This window comes from Dermacentor andersoni, chromosome 3 (genome assembly GCF_023375885.2).
Source record: "Dermacentor andersoni chromosome 3, qqDerAnde1_hic_scaffold, whole genome shotgun sequence".
NCBI classification, from domain to species: Eukaryota; Metazoa; Arthropoda; class Arachnida; order Ixodida; family Ixodidae; genus Dermacentor; species Dermacentor andersoni.
In genome coordinates this window covers 201,417,174-201,438,568 of record NC_092816.1, presented here as the reverse complement: position 1 = coordinate 201,438,568, position 21,395 = coordinate 201,417,174, and the positions used below count along the sequence as shown (strand labels likewise).

General features: G+C 45.0%; 1 protein-coding gene across 1 annotated transcript in view; it reads left to right on the top strand.

Moving 5' to 3' along the window:
* Positions 1-21,395, top strand: part of LOC126524069 (uncharacterized oxidoreductase TM_0325-like) — a 210,946-nt gene that overhangs the window by 144,418 nt on the left and 45,133 nt on the right. The window contains exons 7-8 of the mRNA XM_055067266.2: positions 11,346-11,382; positions 15,467-15,530. Of these exons, the coding sequence (XP_054923241.2) occupies positions 11,346-11,382; positions 15,467-15,530 (101 nt within the window). The remainder of the gene's footprint in view (positions 1-11,345; positions 11,383-15,466; positions 15,531-21,395) is intronic.

Sequence of the window (21,395 nt, the reverse complement as noted above, 5' to 3'; positions counted from 1 at the left end):
TATACTTAAGAGGGCACAGAACACAACTTTTATCGGTCAGCGTCCTGTACCCGCATCGAATGCCAGGTGGTCCGGCACTAACGGCTTTGTTGCTGCATGTGCTGGCACTCATAACATAGAAACAAAAGTGCAGCAGAATATAGTCTCCCCTAAATGGCAATATGAATGCTGTGCATGATATCGTCTAGTAGTTGTTAGTGAGGCGCCAGGATGTATTTCCCCTAAACCCTTAAAAAGCCATTCGCCTTGCTGACTTGAAAAATGTGGTTATCCAATAAAGTATGTATGGCAGCGCCTAAGGAGCGTTTTACTTATTACGTTTAGTAGCAAGATGTTTTGTTCGTTGGCTCATTCTTAGAAGAGAAATGAAGAAATCGAAATGTCCTGTCGCCATGCCACCAAGAAGCGCGCTGCACTTCAATTATAGACACTCTATATTTCTGCGCTCGACTAGCGTCCGCAAGCGCTTTTTCTTTCATGCCTGGCACCCTATAACTAAAGCCCTCTGATAATTTGAAAGCAGCGGCACTCTCCTCCTCACGACGCTTTCCTCCTCAATTCTCCTCGCCCGCCGGCTGCGCACGGCGCGCTATTCCTCCTGGGCTCCCGCGGATGGGCCGCAGGATTCTATGGAGGCGTGTTATTTTGGGCCAGTTGCGCGCCCCAGTGGGGTTGAAAATTTTGAGAAATGCTAATAACGGCAGCGATAGTGCTGGAGGCAACGTTTTTGCGGAGGTTGGCTTTTTCTTAAAGCCGTATGAACGGGGTATACCGATTTAAAGGGAGCTTTGAGGCGAATTCTATACTCCGGACAATTTTTCTGCCTCATGATCAGATGCTTCACTTCGTGCGTCTGATCTAGTATTGCTTGTGACACATCCCTTTGTGTGTGGCTTATTAAGCGAAAGCCTTAGACCTCTGTTTCAAGGTCCCCTTGTGAGGTACAAAAAATATCACGTGACCGAAGGCGGGAAGCGAACCAAAGCATGTGGAGCCGCGTATAAGATGCCTAATTATCAGCAAAGCAATGATTGATTAGTGATTGGATTAAGATGAATTTGGGTGTATTAAGGAGGATTACGGCGGATTAAAGTCGATGAAGGTGCATTAGGGTGAATGAAGGTGGATTAAGGTGCATAAAGGAGGACTAGGTTGGATTAAGGTCGATGAAGGTGCATTAGGGTGGATGAAGGTGCGTTGAGGTGCATTAAGGACGATTATAGAGGATTAGGGTTGATTAAAGTGCATGAAGGACGATAAGGGTGGATTAACACGGATTAAGGTGCATTAAGGAGGATTATGGTCGGATAGGATGAATTAAAGTGAATGAAGGAGGATTAGGGTGGAATAAGGTAGATGAATGTTGATTCGGGTGGATTAAGGTGAATTAAGGACAATTATAGTGGATTAGGGTTGATTAAAGTGAACGAAGAAGCATTGGGGTTAGTTAAGGAGGGTTAGAGTAGATTAAGGTCGATGAAGGTGGATTAGGGGCACTAAGGAGGACTTTCGTGGATAATGGTGGAAAAAAGTGAATGAAGGTAGATTAAGGTCGATGAATATGGATTCGGTGGATTAATGTGCATTAGGAGGGTTATAGTAGACTAACCGATCTTAATACTCAATGAACGCTAATTCATCTTAGTCCACTCTAATCCACCTTAATGCTCCTTCATCCACCTTAATCTAGCTTAATACTCCCAATCCACGTTAATACAACCTAATGAACCTACATCGCCCCTAATGCACCTTAGCCTACCCTATACAGTCTTAATCCTCTTTTATCAACCTTAATCCATCATAATCCACCTTAATCCTCCTTCATCCACCTTAAGCCCCATTCATGCACATTAATCCAACTTAATCCTGCTTTATAGTCCAAATCTACCTTAATACACTCTAATCCACCTCTATCAGAGCTAATCCAGCTCCATGGTACATAATCCACCTTAATCTACGCTAATCCATCCTAGTCGGTCTTAATCCTCCTTTATGAACCCTAATCCACCTTAATACACATTAATATTCCTTTATCCACCTTAATCCTCCCTAATCATTGTTCATGAACCCTAATCCACCCTAATCGGTCTTAATACCCTTTCATCAAGCCTTCACCATAATCCACCTTAATCCTTCTCCACACACCTTAATCTTTATTTATGCACCTTAATCCTTCTTAACGCACCCTAATCCACCTTTATCTTCTTTAATACCCTCTGATTAACCTTAATCCTCCCTAATCCACCTTATCTCGATCACTAATAATTCATTAATTAACTTGTGTAATCATTCTCTTATACAGGGGTGGACATGCTTTGGATCACCTCTGGCCTCCTTGGGTCACGTGATACTTCCAGTTTACATCGCAACCTTGAAACAGATCTAAAGGCTTTCGCCTCAAAACTTAAAAAAAAAACTTAATCTTGACTAGCTAACGCTCATCGCCTGCAATACCACCGGCATACTTGCCACTAATTTTTTACAGGGCGCGAAGCAGAATCTATAATGCTGCACTTCCGACTGAATAACAACAGTTAGCAACGTGCGAGGTGATCGAGCCGCCCGAGAATATTAAGTATACTGAGTACAACCGCAACAAAAACGCTGGTTATCAGGCCGGAAGAATGGAAAATGCAGCATTACGGGATGCTTTGCTACGAGCTATAAGAAAGACACCTCAGCTCGCAAACAACGCTGTTCTTTGTCGGAACAAAGTTATTTTGGCCAATGTCATGCAGCCACTGCTTCTTGCGCAAGCTGCCACGCTTTCCTTGTCGTATCATAAAAACGGCATAACTATCTTCAGGCTTCTTGCGGCAGTTATATGCGCAACAGCCCGGCATAGCGGTAGCACATAGAGCAGGAAACACAGCGTACAACGTTCGCTACGCCGAGCTAAAGCGCCGAGCCAGCCGTGCTCAGGAGGAAAATGGCGCGAACGAAAAAGAAAAACATGAGCAAAACTCAAGATCCGCGCGTTTCCAAGGTCAACGGCAGGGAGACCAATCGTCGTGCAGAAAATCGGGGCAAAACTGGTTCCCGCGGGCGAACGCGCGAGGGGCGAGGAAGAGGCGAGGAGGTCGCGCGGCGGCGGCAGAGTTCGAAGAGTGTCGCTACTTTCAAATTATCAAGAGACTTTACCTATAACGTAAAACAATTCCAATCTGTTTTTATTCCAATCTACTGACGTCAAACTTATATAACCGCCGACGCAACAACGGGTGGTAACCCACAGCGTTGTTAGAAAAGCGCAATCAAACGCGCTCCTTGTTTATAGGAGGCCCTATTTTTTTCTTTCAAGGCGAATAGAATAGCCTAGATTCTGCAGATTTTCTTATAGGATTGGTTGAAAGGAAGCGAGGCGTATGCTCAAATGGAGAGGCGTTCAATAAGGCCGAGTCAAAGTAGATAACCGGATTAACAGGGTAGTGCCGGCGTCTGCGATTAATCCGCTTCCCCTACTTAGCTCGTGGTGGTTGGTAGAAAATTGCGGTGGCGTGCAGCGCAACGTTAAATATGCCGCATGAACGTGTCCTCAGCAAATAAGAGCTGACAAAGTGATGTCGCATACGTGCCGAAAGGGCTCGATAATGTTATACGGCCCTAGAAAAATGTTTATTATACGCAAATAAATCTATGCTCACTGGACGCTCGGAGTAGCTAGTGCCAGAGAAAACGGCGGGCAGCCATCTTCTATTCCATTTGGAACGGGGCAGTCTCCCGGCTATTGATAAGAAAAATCTGTTTTGTTCGAAATGTTAATGCGACTTTTACCACGTGCACGTCACTTTGACGCTAAGAGTTTTCTTGTTTTTGTGACGTCGCGTGACAGACAGGCGAAGCGGGCGCAGCCCGGAAACGTTTCATCAATGGGAGAGTAATATGGCAAAAAAAGAGCATCGAATAAGAAATAATTATTTTTCTTTCATTCGGTCTAATCATGCATAAGCAGCGTGCAGACATTATATCAGATGGGGCGTTGTCGCCGTTTTCGTGACGTCGCGTGAGAGACTGGAGAAGAGGAGGTGGCCCGAAAATGTTTCGACCAATCATGGAGGACTGATTGCAGCATTCGAATAGAGAAGCTTGGAATAGGTTTACCTTGTAGCGCCCCTGCTTCCGTACCGTAGCCAAAAGGCCGCATCACGATGGCGTCGCGACCCCGCCTTCATTCTTTTTCTGGTCCGTTTTCACGTGCGGCTTACTCCCTGTGATCTTATGGTGCGCTGCGCATTGGGTAATTTACCGAAGTCACGGGCCGTAATCTGTGAAGTTGCAAGAGGTACGGACTGCATAGCGGCATAGGTGCGTGTGGCCTCGAGTCTCTCGCTGCACGGGGTTCCCTCGAGTGGCTGAACGGGCGAGCTTCTGTTTTATTTTCCGGCTGATATTCCAGCCGCTGAGTACTTCCTCCCACAACATGATCCGCTTGCTACGCGTGGCTATTTGCAGGAGCAAATCCTAGTGCAGGTCTCTTTTAATGTACTGTAACGGTTAGGTTATTCAGGAGGTATTTCAGGTTAGGAGGTATTCAGAGAGCTGGATTGGGAAGAATTGGGGATAAGAGTTAATGGAGAATACCTTACTAACTTGCGTTTCGCTGATCATATTGCCTTGCTTAGTAACTCAGGGGAACAATTGCAATGCATGCTCACTGACTTGGACAGGCAAAGCAGAAGGGTGGGTGTAAAAATTAATCTTCAGAAAACTAAAGTAATCTTTAACACTCGCGGAAGAGAATAGCAATTTCTGATAGGTAGTGAGGCACAGGAAATGGTAAGGGAATACATCTACTCAAGGCAGGTAGTGACCGCGGATCCGCATCATGACGCTGAAATAATCATAAGAATAAGAATGGGCTGGGGTGCGTTTCGCAGGCATTCTAAGATCATGAATAGCAGGTTGCCATTATCCCTCAAGAGAACAGTGTATAACAGCTGTGTCTTAACAGTACTCACCTACGTGGCAGAAACCTGGACGCTTACGAAAAGGGTTCTACTTAAGTTGAGGACGACGCAACGAGCTATGGAAAGAAGAAGGATGGGTGTAATGTTAAGGGATAAGAAAATACCAGATTGGGTGAGGGAACAAACGCGAGTTAATAACATCTTAGTTGAAATCAAGAAAAAGAAATGGGCATGGGCAGGACATATAATGAGGAGGGAAGATAACCGATGGTCATTAAAGGTTACGGTCTGGATTCCAAGGGAAGGGAAGCGTAGCAGGGGACAGCAGAAAGTTAGGTGGACGGATGAGGTTAAAAAGTTTGCAGGGACAACATGGTCACAATTTGCACATGACCGCGGTATTTACAATAGTATTGGAGAGACATTTGCCCTGCAGTCGGCGTAGCCAAGCTGATAATGATGATGATGATCGGTTAGGTTCATGTCATCCAACTGGTGCGTCTTAAGCCTGGGTAAGCGCGCTGTAGCTATTAAACTGAGGTGTGGCCTCAATGCGAGAAAGCAACAAAGCCATATGCAAAGTAGAAAACACACAAACAACACTATATATTAACCAACATCAAACAGTGGTGAGAGAAGTGCTCTAAGTCGGTTCACTGAAGGGGCAACAGAATTCAAGCGGGAACAAAGAGTATGTAACCAACAGTACGGGCTTAAATCATTTGGGTTCGACGCCGTCGTGCCAATGACAAGGTTGATATTGCGCTCAACAAACGGTTGAAAGAAAAAAATATGTGCTGATCCCACGCATTCTGGGAAGCTATAATGCCAAGCATTTTGCCGATGCCTGGTTATCCACATTGTTTGCCTTTGCGCAATACCGTGCCATGTTGATCAATGTGTTTCTGCAGATTGAACAGCTGTGTCTATGGCCCGCTAGCATACGTGTTTGTGACGACAGTGGTATGACGACAACCAGCTTGTAGACAACCGCATGACAGCAATGACGTGATTTATGCGGCAGCCGCTCGACGCGGGCCTGTGACGCGGAGGTCGTTGGGTAGTGTACGAACATAAGCGATGGAAATACGTATTGTGACCTCATCAGCGACGAGGTTTTACACTATTTTACGTACATACATCTATTTCACGTGGTGTATGTTTAAACGATGATATCGTTTGTACTTCGGCGAAGAACGTCTAAGACTTGATTAACTTAGTAAGTCACGAAGTCCGTACAACGCCATGCACTTTCTATGTAGCGTAAGCTGCTGCGAGGAGATTACTGGGCCGGTCCCTGTCATAGTGTAGTTAACAGGGCGTGCCAAAGCGCCAGCTATCACGAAGAACGAAGAGGACAAAGTGGCATATGCTGGGATGAACCCGCCGAGTGTTTCAAAAAGTTGGTTGGTTTGGACCTCGAGAAGCATGCCTGCGATTGTTGTCCAAATAATGAAGAACTCAAGAACAGTCGAGGCCTATTGCTTAGAGCACTCGGCTGCTGTGTTGGACGGCAGATGTTCGATTCCCACATGTGTGAGTCATTATTTAATTATTCTTAAAGCGAGACGAGACAGGAACCTACCTACTAAAAAGTTGAGTCAAATAATTCTTCGCTATATAAAACCACTTGACTTTCTACCATTAAAACTACTTGGAAGTTCGCGCTTGTGTCTGCCGTTTCCCACTCCTCGTTCCAAGCGGTGCGCAAGTAACAATGATCATGAATTTTAATGAACTAGCCCAAACCAGTATCGTTCTAACCGCATTAAAAAGTTCACTGGGTGTTTCTTCCCTTGAGAAGGCTGGACAGAGAGGGCGGAACGTGGAGGAATAGCACTGGAACAGGCATCACTACAGAGTCACAGCCACATCTTATTTTGAAACGTCCGGAATTCCCGTGATTGACGTCACTGCATCACATCATGCTGCTTACACTTCATCGCAACCAGAGATTGAGTATAAGTTTCTCTAGATAACTAAATACGGTGTTGGCCGTTGTCCGCTCTTGCTGCTTGTGCAGTCTGCTTAAACTGTTTGCTGTGTAAAGGAACAATCAACATTACACGTAAAACTAAGGTGAGCGTTATACAGAAGAAAACTGCAGGTCAGTGGAAAGGCGCATGCATAAGTACTGAGCATTGGGACACACTCTATTAGATCCAGCTTTCACTTTCCGCTGGACCATCCAATGGTTCAATAACAACTTCGATCAATAAACATTGAGTTTCAGGTCATGATCTCTGCATTAGAGCTGTATGGGCTGCTATGTGATGTTTTCTAGATTACCCTTAAGGTTGTAACATGAAAGCTTGATTGTTTGTCCTTTCGCGGAAACAAATGGCATAAATTTATTTAAGAGGAATTGCCCCCTCGCAAATTCTCATTCAACCAGAAGTAAATTCGCACGCTCTGCATCCTAAGAATTGGCTGCGGGATGATTCATGCAGTGGTGCGTTCTATTGCACCGTTTTCTGCTATCGATCAATCCGCGCCATGACCGCATACGTGATTTAATTCGATTTCTCTCCTTTAATGTTCCACCACAGTGATGTCTGCTTTCGTATCAATAACTTAATTGCCGCCCACCAACATGCATGTAAATTTTCACTGCTTAAATAGCATCGCAAAAAGCGGGTGCAGATATTACGGCAACAGAATTTATTCCCGCTATGCGTAGACAGGCAAATAAATGGCAGATTTTGACTAATGATACAAGATTTGACAGAAAATTCTGTTACAGTAACAAGCTTTGATAATTTCGAATGTTTAGGCTTGTTTTTACATCTTGCCTGAAAAAAATATTTGCACCGCAAGCGCCCAAACAGAAAAAGTAGAACCTGTAAGCGTGGGAAAACTTATTGTTAACGTACAACACAGCTAGTGATGCAGAAAACAGGTCAAATCACTGACCGACATTGGTTCATAATCATGGATAGATTCCGCGTTACTTGCAATTACGTCCTCGCGAATTCTCTTTGACGGCACTTGGAGCCCAGTTGTCTTTAGATAGCCTGCGCAAGCACGACTTGCTCGAACTTATGCGCCTATGTAAGCTGTAACAATATTAAGGCAAAAAAAAGCATTGAAAACATTTTTTTTCTGCAGCGATGCATGCCTAGATCACTCACGAGGTAAAGCTACCCTGCACGCTTTTTTTCTGGCGTCTGCAACAAAAAAAGCACCTCTCATGCTTAGAATACAAGTTTTGGCATCCCAGCCAATAGGCTGGAGCAGCGCGTTCGGTTGCTTAGCAAGGGCAACTCGACGAGCCCATATCGGCATGATTATTTTACTGACACTACTGCCCGATGTGGGGATGCTTGGCTCTCACGTGTCCCCTGATATCTTGTTTTCCCCATAGCTCCCGTCTCCTGTAGGCCGGCTTCGCCGCGTCGCCTGCGTGATGCCGTGATGCTCGCGGCGGTCGGTGTGGTTGAATCATAGTGGGAGAGATGGCGCGAGTGTTGCGCTCCTAACGCCGCCTCGCGGCGGGGTTACTTGGGTGCGGGCAAGGCAAGGCGTTTCCTCTTTCGTTCGAGGTCGTCAAGCGGCGCGGACGTACCGCGCTTGCGCCGATCCATGGTCTGCGAGACCGTCTCGTGAGGCCTCGTTCGAACGCGCCACCGTTCGCGTGACCGTACGCGCGAAAGACCAGCTGTTCGGATCCAGCGTGGGGGCGAACGTATTCGCTCGCTATCCGGTCGCGGTGAGTCGGACTTCCTAGATTTGTCGCGCGCCCGTTTTGTGGATAGCAACTCGGCTAGCAGGCATTGATCTATGAAAGGTGCAATAAATGCCCTTGTGATTGTTTGCACTACTGTGTTGTCGTTCCTTTGTCCCAAGAGCATGGGTGTGAGAACCCCACACCTGGCTGCCCAACGAGGGGCCCTTGGGGCATCGGACTATAGTTTTAACAGTTTTGCTTCGTTCGAGACCTTTGTTTGAAATGAAGCGTAGGTCTATCGTGGATTTTGATCGCTAGCGTCGGCGGCGTGTTTTCTTGAGCGAGGTGACGGTGGCTGTAGTGTGTTTGAACTTGTCAATATGCTAAGCCTTTTCGCAAGTGTATTTTTTCATAACATTCGTCGGTACGAGAGCCACGCGGTCTGCATCCTGGGAGAGCGAGGCTTAGCGCCCGCGGAGCATTGGCAAGCCTCAAGCGAGTGAGTACGGAAGCCTCGTGGGTGGTCCGAATTTCTTGTGTAAATAGCTTCTTCTATCTCTTTGACTCTGATGAAGTCGTGGCTCTGGGAGCCGGGTGGCCGCGGGCCATGGGTGCCACTACGGGCTGGCTGGTATTGCGGCCTGGCACCGGGCGCTCCGACACCGTCTGGGATGGTGGGCGCCGTCAACTCGGATGCTGTGTGCACCGAGCGGGGTAGGACCACCTAACAGAGCTGAGGTCTCCTCGCGGCTGCCTTTTCTGCGCCCATTTTGGGTGTTGTTTTTTGGATGCCGGTTGTTGTCAGGGTAGCGACGCTTGACCCCTAAGGCTTAACGAAGCTGCCTGGCGCACGTGGAGGGACACAATCTGGTGGACCGTGGCGTTGAAGTGTTGCACTTTGCTTTCCTCATTCTAGTTAGCCTCGCACGAATTGAAATTACTTGTTCGACTCAAGGAAGCGAACTTCGTTCACGTGAAGTTAGCATCTGAGTAGCTGCCCGATCTTTTGCTAGCCGAGTTGAACATCGTACCACATGGGCAATGCGCATGCAGAATTCCTCTCCCTTGCACTACTTTAGTGTTTGCCGAGTGTGTTGAGTGTACGCAGCGTGATTGGAGTCACCCCTGTTTTGCTGTCACCTGCACATCGTCTGCGCTGCTGCCCCGGACTACGATCGAGACACGCCGAGCAATGGTGATGCTGGGGCGAGTTCGGCGCAGCGACTTCGGCGGCCACCTGTATCCAGCTCGCAACCCTCGGCGGCGGAGAAAAGAGCCGGCGATCACCGACAGCTACCACGGCTCGCCAGCAGGGCGCATCGGCGCGAGCGACGCTTGCTCGTGCCGGCTACTGCGTCGCCGTTTCCGGAGTCCTGGCCTGGAATCATGCCGTCGAGTCGGCGGAGCTGCTGCTGTGACCAGTGGACGCCAGCGGTGTACCCCAAGGACAATGTCTGCTCGCATGTTATGGACAGCGTGGGGACATTTCCTCGGTGCGGCCACTGTTGCATGTCCTATCATGTTCGCGAAGCACGCGTTGACGTTAGACCGTGTGACATATTTGGCCGGAATATGTAGTGATTTAAGGTTGGGGGGATGTGGCGATGCGTGACTCTCACGCGTCCCCTGCTATCTTGTTTTCCTGCATAGCTCCCGTCTCCTCCAATCCGGCTTCGCCGCGTGGCCTGCGTGATGCCGTGATGCTCGCGGCGGTCGGTGTGGTTGCAGCGCAGTGCGAGAGATGGCGCGAGTGTTGCGCTGCTAACGCCACCTCGCGGTGGGGTTACTTGGGTGCGGGCAAGACAAGACGCTTCCTCTTTGGTTCGAGGTCGTCAAGCGGCGCGGAGGTGCCGCGCTTGCGCCGATGCATGGTCTGCGAGATCGTCTCGTGATGCCTCGTTCGAACGCGCCACCGTTCGCGTGACCGTACGCGCGAACGACCAGGCGTTGGGATCCAGCGTGGGGGCGAACATATTCGCTCGCTATCTGGTCGCGGTGAGTCGGACTTCCTAGATTTGTCGCGCGCCCATCGGCATGTTTTGTGGATAGCAACTTGGCTAGCAGGCATTGATCTATGAAAGGTGCAATAAATGCACTTGTGATTGTTTGCACTACTGTGTTGTCGTTCCTTTGTCCCAAGAGCACGGGAGGAGAATCCCACACCACTTATCATAAAATTTCCTTCTTGCATTAGCAACATCGGCGACAAATGATATTTTAAAAATAAACTTAAGTTTCCTTTTGACGCATAACGGAAGTTCACACCTCTGCTACTGTTGTATACACACGTCTGTCTTCGACTACAGCGCTGGTTTTTATGGCGGTGGGCATCGTAAGCTTCCTGATCTTACGAGCGTTTTCAGCTTTGTGAATACGCATATTTTTAATCTTTCTTGCACCGTAACTTCCTCATTAGTTGCTTTGTGAATTCTGGCCGTGTTTCCTACAACCTATGAAATCCACAACGTTTTGTTTTATATCCCTTTTGCATTTCCTAGCTTGTGTTTCAGTGCGGTGCTTATTATTGATGACGCGAGAAAATGGGGCTTTTCTTTTTTTCAAAAAGCTCTTCTTGCATAACATGCGTAGAACTAACTAAGAGTCTTGGATTTCTCTTTCAAGTTCAGATACACGTGAGCTGTTCATCTATGTTCCGAATCTCTCTTTTCTCGACGCCGATGTAATCGATAATATCGGTAATAAATTTAGGGTATGTATAGTTATAGACGAGAAACTGCAATCGTCATCATATATCTTTCTCTGTCTTTCAGAGAACGCGCCATATGGTGTGCGGGTGAACGCGATCAAGTAAGTGAAATGAAACTACGCTTTCGCGCATATACCAGATATACTGTGTCTAAAGTGCTCCATAATAAAGAAAATATTACATTCTCATGAACCGTCGCCCCAAAAGACTGTTATTTTTTTTTGCATTCAGAATACTAAAAAAAAGTTCCCTTCAATCAGCCCAGAAAATCGGGTAACATGGGGCAGAATTGAGGAAGCTGTTTCTTCACAACTTTAGCGTTGGGTGGCTGCTTAATGTTATCTCCAGCGTCAGGATTAGATGAAATTCGTCCTTGCAATTGATTAGAACATCATAGATCTTTTGAATACTTGCAGAGATACTCCAGAAAGGAGCACATCCATGTTGTGACTCAGATAAACGAGAAGCCTCTCAAGTATTATCAACCCCGTTACGTAACCTTCATAGGTTATGATAATGCGTTTAATTTAGTAGGGTGTTCGAGTATTCATTGGGGCTTTGCGTAATAATATTACCGAGGCAGCATACATATACTATATCTTGCATAGTATTTACAGGTTACAAAGCTTTATAATCTTTAAATGAATTATGGAGAAATAAATAAAGGTAGTTAGAAATACCACACTTTCCCTACTCCGATCCACTGCGTGACTTGAAGATGTATTCGAGATGTTACATTGCTAAGGCTTGAAAGCGAGCACCAAAATATATTACATTAGCTTTCACATTTGTGGTGACGTCCTCCTTGTCAGCAAAACTGCAGATTACTCGAAAGGAATGGTTTGAAACTTATAACAGCCGAAGCCTGATGGCATAATCGTGTAGATAATGCGCAACATTTAAGGGAAAAGAAAAAGAAAGATAATGATTGGTACTTATAATAGACAAATTTCAAGAGTACGTTTATGTGCGTCATGAAGTCGCAGCGAACCCGCGGTATTAGAAGTTCATTTCCAGAAAAAAAAAAACAGGACAATGACAGAGTAACCGTCCTATTCAGATTACTGAAGATGTTAACGGAACTAAAATGCTTCCCATGATGAGTGTGTAACCGGTGCTGGTGTATGGTTTATCTTTGCGATAATAATTATCATTGAAAAACAAACTGAGGAACTTGGAAAAACGAAACATTATGATAAATCGAGCGTCGGCCTCAAATACATGCATTGAGATCTTCAAAGACGGCATTAGTATTCCTAATGAAGTCTGCGGACTGTTTTAATAATTATTTTATCAGTGCAGGCGGCATAAGTGTTGATAGAAATGCGGACCACTACGTTCAGGTCAGATGCCCTCACAGCATTTTGCTATATCCTAGTAATTAATCTGAGTTAATTTATTTTCCGAGTTACGTAATACGATATCGTGTGACATTGATGATATACAGATGACAGCTGTAAAATACGTCTTAGGCATCGTAGAACTTGTTTAAGCGTACGTTTATAATTTCTGTCTGATATCTGGTGTGTTTCCTGTCAAAATGCAGATCGTTCAAGTACTTGCTCTGTTTAAAACGGTTAATACAACTGAGTTATCTAATTACAGACCTATCTCTATACTTCCAACATTTTAAAATGATTTCAGAAAATAATATTTCAGAATATTTCAAGTTTCTTAGAAAAACACAGCCTGTTAAGTGACTGTCAGCATGATTTTCGAAAAGGGAGGTCAACCCAGCTTGCTCTACTGGAACAAAAAGAATTGATATTGATAAACATTACATTAAAGCTGCTTACGCTTGGGGTTCTAATCGAATACAGCAAAGCGTTTGACTCTATTAATCATGAACTTTTATTAACGAAGCTGGACTACTACGGTATTCGTGGTATTACATTAAATATAGCCCAATGTCATTTAAAGCAGTGGAGTCAACTTGTCGAAATAAACGGCGTCTGCTCCTAAATCAAGCAAGTAAAAGTTGGAGTTCCCCAAGGGAGCATATTCGGCCGTATTTTTTTCAATGTATGTGTAAATGACCTTCTTCGTGTGGAAACCAAAATATATCGTTTACGCAGATGATACTACCGTGCTTTTTTCGTCAAACAATATTGTAAACCTAATTCGACTGCAAATTCTTTCCTTGGTAAAATACATACATAGTTACAGGAAAATGGCTTAAAAATTAACACTGATAAAACAAAAGCGATTTTGTTTTAAGCGAAGAATAAACGACTGCACTTAGGGACTGACATATAAATGGACTCTTCAAGAATTGAGCTTGCACAGTCTGCGAAAACGTTAGGTGCGTTTTTTCATGGCCATATGTCACGGACTGATCACATAGACTTCCTTTCAGGAAAGCTCGCGCAAGTGGCTGAAACACTGTTCAATTTAAAACGACTGCCCCACAAAATCAAACTTCTCATATAAAAGGATCTCTGAGTGACATTCACTACAGCTGTCTGGTGTGGAGTACCACACCTGCAACCAACTTATACAGATTATTCCTGCTTGAAAAAAGGTAATTCGTACCATCTGTATTGTTCCAGCAGATGCTCATTCTGGACACCTCTTCAAACAGCTGAAATTACTTACGCCGCACTCTCTGTAAGATTTACAGGCTGTCAATAGCCTACTGCAAAGACGAGAAACAAAACTAGTCATACAAGACATCCTTAACGCATTTAGAAACAGAACAGAATACAACACACGATCACCCGAACAATGGCATGTGCCACGCCCTCGAACCAACTATGCTTTTAAAATGCTCCATCATCGCTTACCATGCCTGTTAAAGACACTCATGCGCAATAAAATCGATGTCACTTCCTGCCCTGTTACGCGTTTTTATGAGTTTTTCAGCGAAATTTGATCATCACCAAATTTGCTGTGTCATGTTGGTTTGTGCAATTTGGTGCTTTTTTTTTTTTCATGTATAAAGTGCGGATTGCTTGGTAGTTCGTAGTGTTTCTTCTTATATTGAAATATTCTATTTTGCAGGCACAAATTGATGCCAACATTGTATCGTATTGTAATGTATTCTTTGTGTTGTCGGTCCTGAATCAGTGCCTGTGCCTGCCGCTGCTGCTCCAGACAGGGTTTTAAGGCCCGTCAAGTTGCTGTGTGCTTTTTTCTTAAATTGCAATACATTGTATTGTTATAAAAATAAATTCAATTCAATCCGATTCAATTATTTTAATATTGAAAGTAATGAGACAGAGAGAGTTGGCAATATGTAGAAGTGGACTGCGGTTATTTAAAGAGCTTGACGAGAAATGTGGAGTCGCGAGGTTCCTTCTGCGCGCTACCTTTTATGTTTTATTCTTTAAAGACCTGCGCAGAGCCATTGCAGTGACCCGTTTCCAATCACACAAATGGACGGGAAGGAGCGACACATACTCACTGGCACATAGCCAGTGGTGCAAGTCCAGGAGGACACACTCAATGGCCGAAGTTCTCTAAAACCATACTGCGTATTAGGGCATCTAAACTTTGGACTATACCCAGTGACCGATAAAAAAGAAGATATACACATATCATACTGAAAAGCAAGTGCCGCTCCAAACAAATGCTGCTCGCACTGAAAGTGTGCCGAGGATATTCCAGGCAATACAAGGGCATTGCCGGCAGGGTACTTACGTCGTCTGAAAAGAAATGTATTTAGGCGTTATGTAAGCACTAACTTATGCTGCTAAAATTTTTGAAGGAAGTAGCTGAAGAAGGCAACGACCCCGCAACAAGCAGTAAACGAAAAGGAGTAGCCGAAGCGTTGAAAGTAAGGGCATGGTATAGGTTAGAAAGGAAAGGAGTATAGGACTACATTCTAGGTTAGCTTAAGGGGAAGAAGGGGAAGAATAGCAGTTTGCCAATGGTGTAACACGTGGATCAGAAAACAGGTCGTCTATAAGTTTGAGTGCGTGCGCTTTTTACGCATAAATAAATAAGTTCTGAGCCGATATAAAAGTTTTTGAAGAAGTAGATAAAAAAAGCCTACAAAAACAAAGTTTATCTCCATGTAACCTACAGTCATTACTGAGTGTTATAAAAGCCCATTTTTGTTCATATGAGGATGAATGAAATGTAACACTTTCCCTACGAGTGAATGCAACCACCAACTGAACTTAAATTTTGTAGTGAGTTATTGAATTAAAAAAAAATCAACAAATATCTGTAAACTTTTCGCAGCCCTGGTGTGATCAAGACAACCTTTGCGATGCGCCCTGGAGACAACGCGCAGGAAAAGATGGAGGTTTGTTTCATGTGCGCTTACTTTAGCTCAAATTGCGGCAGTGCACTCATTGCCTCGCCGCGTTGAAAATCCGTTTGGCCGCTTACACGCTCCACTTCGGTGTGAATGGCCTGAACAAAAAGAGCGAGCAGCCCACGAAATTCATCGCCCATTGTCCCGCGTTAATACGAGCATGTTGAAACTGATAGCATAATTCATGCTTACGTTAAATAATTGTAGGCGGAGCTTAAATGACATTCTTCGTCCTCTAGCGCACTTGCAGCGTTCTGTAGCAGTGCTTGCAAATATACGTCAAACCGGCTATCCGGTGTAAGCGGAGGGAAATGAACCTGGTCTCGAAAGCCGGTTATCCGGTTATCCGGATTTTATTCAACGGATATTGAGGATATTCGCTATGAATAACCGGTAAGCCGGATTTTCGAATGATGTAATCTACTTGATTTTTCCGCTCAAATTATCCCAAGCACCAGCTATATTAGTCCAAGCGCCTGTGAATTTGATTCAACTACCGGCAGTGCCAAATAATTTAATCCAAAGATGCATTTGCGGAGGTATTCTAGGATGTTCAAAATAATGACGAAATGTTATAATTTTGCGTCGACTAAACATAACTGAAGAGCTTTCTTAAAGAGCATTGTCATGGGACTACAGAACTGCCTTTACCGCGCGATATATCATCGCAATTTCGCATTAATATGTACATTATATTACCGCCGTTAACAGATCATGCAGAAAGTAGCTATTTGATGGCTTTGCTGACATGCACCGAAACAAAGGAGCAGCCAGCAACAAACTGTTGATTCGTAATCTGATAAAGACAGGCTGAAAAGCGCGTCACGGGACCTCTCCTCATTTTGCTTTCCACAATCCTCATTGACATGGATATCAAATGAACGAGCTTCGCACAAACTCTGCCATTATAACCACGTAACGCATCTGAGATCACGTGGATGAGGGTGTTAGTGGATCTCACGTAACATTCGCAAGCATATTCCTGATTCTCATTCATACTGACATGGATATCAAACGATCGGGCGTCGAAGGAGGTCTGTGATAGTACCCACGAAGCGTACGCTAGATCAGGTAGTGAAGGATGTCACGTGACCGTGCGTAACTTTCGGAAGTCCACATGTGATTCCCAAAAAAACAGTGACGTGGGCGTCAAACGAACGGGAATCGCAAAAGCTATGCGGTGGTACACGCGCAGCGAATGTAACCTGACGTGGAAGACGCTGTCCCCTGACCTCACGTATATTTCGCTGGCCCATGCGTCATTCCCAATCATACTGACGTGGATATTAAATGATCGGGCTTCGAACAAGTTGTGAGATGGTGCGCAGTTCGCGTACTTCAGACCACGTGGAAAAGAGTCACTTGACATCACGTAACCTTAGCCAGACCATGGGTAATAACCAACCAAGTCGACATTGATATCAAATGACCGGGAAAATTAAAAGCTTTGTGAAGGTGTACACGTAGTTAACGTTAAATCATATGGGAAAGGGAATCATGGGAGCTCACTATCTTTCGCTAGCCCATGCATGACTCCCAACTACACTGACACGGATACAAAATAATCGGGCTTCGAACAAGGTCTGCAATGCTTCTCACTTCGCGTACTTCAGACCACGTGGAAAACAATCACGTGACATCACGTAACTTTAGCCAGACCATGGGTAATTACCAACCATGATGACATGGATATCAAACCAACGGGAAAATCAAAAGCTATGTGGTGGTACACACGTAGTGAACGTCAAGCAACCTGGGAAAGGGTTTCACGTGACCTCACGTATGTTTTGCTAGCCCATGCGTGATTCCCAGCCATACTAACATAGATATCATACGACGGGGCTTCGAAGTTCATCTGCGATGGTATGGACGTCGCCTACTTCAGACCACGTGGAAAAGAGTCACATTGTTTGTGACTCTTTATGTCACGTAACTTTAACCAGACCATGGGGAATTTCCAAATATACTGAACTCTCACTTGAGTGAACTTCAAGGGACTGAAGGAAATAGTTCACTTAACTAGAAGTTCACTAAACTAAATATTCACTAGAAGAACATAACACATGGCATACAGAGTCAAAAGTTTGAAGTGCAATTTATGGACCAATAGACACGGCATCCATAGCGTTAGAAATGTGTGAAATGAGTATTAGAAATGTGTGAAATAGAATCTGTACATATCAATTAAAAACACGCCACGTGGGTCATTTGTGTGCACACGCGGAACCGACGAGACTGGAAAGAGAGACGGCGACCATGCCACGACTAGCCGGTCGGAAAAAAAAAACACACCACGTGGTTTGTGGTGTGACAGATCGCCGCTTTGCTCTGGCGGCATTGTAAGCACCAGCGATGTTACGGTGTTCATGGCCTCCGAGATTACATGCTTACTCGTTTTGTGCGGGCGATCTCGGAGGCCATGCCTCGTTGCCGTTTGTTTTCCGCGCCACCGCTTTGCCCCAGGGGCCCTGTAGAGCCAGCGACGCTACATTACCGCAGGAGCGGTGGTTTGATGAGGGCGGGCATCGGTTGCGCCTGCAGTGCAGTGCAGTGCAGTGCAAGCCTTGGTCCTCTGAGTGAGTTCGTTAAACTGAAATATTGACTGTTCCGAAATTCGTTTAAGTGAAACATTTTTACATAGAATCTAAAAGAAAACTGCCGGGATTTTAAAAAGTTTGTTATTCTGAAATATTCGATAAACCGACGTTCGTACAACTGAGGGTTTACTGTACTCTGACATGAATATGAAACGAACTGGGATCGTGAAACCTATGCCGTGCTGCCCCCGTAGCGAACCTCAGAGCAGGTGGTGAAGGGCATCACGTGACCTGACGTAATTTTCGCAGGCCCATAGATGCTTCTCAACCATGTCGACATGGATAGCATACGAACTGGCTTCCAAGAGGCCTTGCGATAGTTCCCACGAAGGGCACGTCAGACTACGTGAGAAGGAGTGTTATGTGACCTGACGGGGCTTTCTCAAGTCATTAGGTGATTCACAGAACTACTGGTATGTTACTAACGAATGGGAATCGAAGAGCCAGAGTCACTTTTGCCACGCAACACAACGAAAACGGAGGTGAAACGCACGTTACGTGACTTAACGTTAATCTGCGTTGAACATGATTAACTGCTGACTTGATTGCCGTGGATATCACGGTGGGCTGAATTTATCATGAAAATGATGTGGTACTGATAGAAGAGATGAATTGGTGATGCTTGCCATCATCTTTTTTTTTTCCTCGCACACGGACAGGATGACTGAAACGCTTGAAAATTGTGGTTTCAGTAGTTGCTGTTCACACATTAACTATGCTATCGAATAGTTGTAATAGTCTCGTTCATCAGGATGCTGTGCTACATTGTACCTAATTACTGCACATTTAGTCAGGATCTTCAGGGGAAATGTTTACAGACATCGCGAATGCATTGTGTGCTAATATAACTTATTATTATTTCTTCCACTTTCATTCGAAAACATCACCCTCACCCCTGAAATAGGTTTTCGTTGTTGAGAAGTGAAGTAGTTAGGAAGCTCAGGCAGTCGTGGTAAGTGATAATAAATTGATATAGACATGCTAGGTAAACATATTTGCTAAAGTTCGGTAGCGCCTGAGAGGTTGACCGTTGCATAAACGGCACTAAACAGCACGTTGGTTAACTTAGCAAGTTGCCCCAAATGAGCCGCATGTGCTGTGGAGAAATCCCGAAAAAGTTGTCATGAGAAAGCGTAGTGATGCAGGTGAGAAGATTCTCTGACTTGTGCCTTTTTCATGTGCATAATATGCTATGATATGACACATTCTTGCTATTTGCGTACCTCAGTGCATCGCTAAGAGCGCGTATAGATAAAAATCACGAACACAATTATTTCAAAAATATAAGTAAAGATATAGTACAATGCCACATGAGTTCAAACATTGCGTTGTTGGAAGTAGAGAAATAATACCAAGATAATTCTCGCCGATTTTATTCTGTTCACATATTCCGTTCCGTCGAGTGGCGAATTCCGGTGAAAACTGGCACTCAACTTGTTCGAATCAAAGTCATATGGCGAATATTTAAAAAAAATATATGGAAGCGACCGCTGTGTTCTATCACGCCTATTCGTGTTTCTGCTCACCCAGGGTACGAAAGGCGCGTACGTCTTTTCACATAGTAAGAATTTTTTTCCACACGCCATGGTTGCTCAGTGGCTATGGTGTTAGGCTCCTGAGCACGAGGTCGCGGGATCGAATCCAGGCCCCGGCGGGCGTATTTCGATGGGGGCGAAATGCGAAACCACCCGTGTACTTAGATTTAGGTGCACGTTAAAGAACCCCAGGTGGTCGAAATTTCCGGAGTACCCCACTTCGGCGTGCCTCATAATCAGAAAGTGGTTTTGACACGTATAACCCCATAATTTAAATTTTGTCCAGTGATAACGCACAAAGCTGCCCAGCGTTTCCATCAACGAGTCCATAACAATAATTTGATAGCATCGTTAATGTGTGAATAGCAACGACCGAAGCAACAATTGGTAAGTATTTCAGGTTTCGTGTGTGTGTGTGTGCGACGAAACAAAAGAAAGTATGGCAAGCTTTACCAATTTATTTCTTCTATCGGTACCACATGGCTTTCAAGGTAAATTCCTATCGCCGTGAAGTCTAGATCAATCGGTTGAGCACTCAGTTCAATGCAGAGTTACGTGATGTCACGTGGCGCACTTTTTTGGCCCTCTGTTTCCGTGGTGTTGCGTGGCGAAAGACGCACTGGCTTTTTAATTTCCGTGCATTTATTGCGCACGTTATTACGCACGTTGTTAGGCTTCACTGTGCGCGGCTATGATTCCAACGGATACCAAGCGCCTGGGACGACGTGCCTGATCGTCACGCTCCTCAACATGAAAATATTTGTCTGTTGGGGGTGTGTGACGGGATTATGCACCAGTGCCATCCCACTCTCCTTTGTCCTACGTTCTCTCCCTCTATGGCAGGGAGTGGTACAGCTTCGATCTCCTTTCTGCGGGTTCGCCATTTCGTTGACCAGTGTGTTGACACGACGTGACCTACGTTCCCACCACTACACCAGTGAGTAACGTTTCCCCGTATTCCTTTGTGTTTTCTGTGTCTCCGTCAATTGCTTTTCTTGTATTTTCTTTCCTACTATTTTTAAATTTCTATCTTCTCCTCTTCTCTTTTCATTTCCTCCTCCCGAAAAACTCGGCAGGCGTAGTGGCCCTCTCCGTCGCAGTTATCAGCTTGCTCTCTTTCAGTTTTGTTTGTGTGTTTGTATATTTCCATAACTAGTAATACTAATATTATTATTTTGTGGGCTGATGTGAGTAAAGTTGGTAATGACCCATGAGCCTGGCGAAAGATACGTAAGGTCACGTGACACCCTTTCCAACCTGGTTTGACGTTTACTACGTGTGTACCATTGTATAGCTTTGAATTTTCCTGTTCGTTTGATATCCATATCGGCATGGTTGGAAATTACCCATTGTCTGGCTAAAGTTACGTGATCTCACGTGACTCTTTTCCACGTGGTCTAAAGTACGCGAAGTGCATACCATTGCAGACCTTGGCTGAACCCCGATCGTTTGATATCCATGTTAGTATAGTTGGGAATAATGCATGGGCTAGCGAAATGTTCGTCAGGTCACGTGACACCCTTTCCCACGTTATTTTACGTAACTACGTGTACACCACAACATAGCTTTTAATTTTCCCGGTAGTTTGATATCCATGTCAGCATGGTTGGTAATTACGTGATGTCAGGTGGTTACGTGAGGTGGTTACGTGATGTCAAGGTTACGTGATGTCAGGTGGCTTTTTTCACGTGGTAATAAGTAAGCGAAGTGCGTGCCATCGC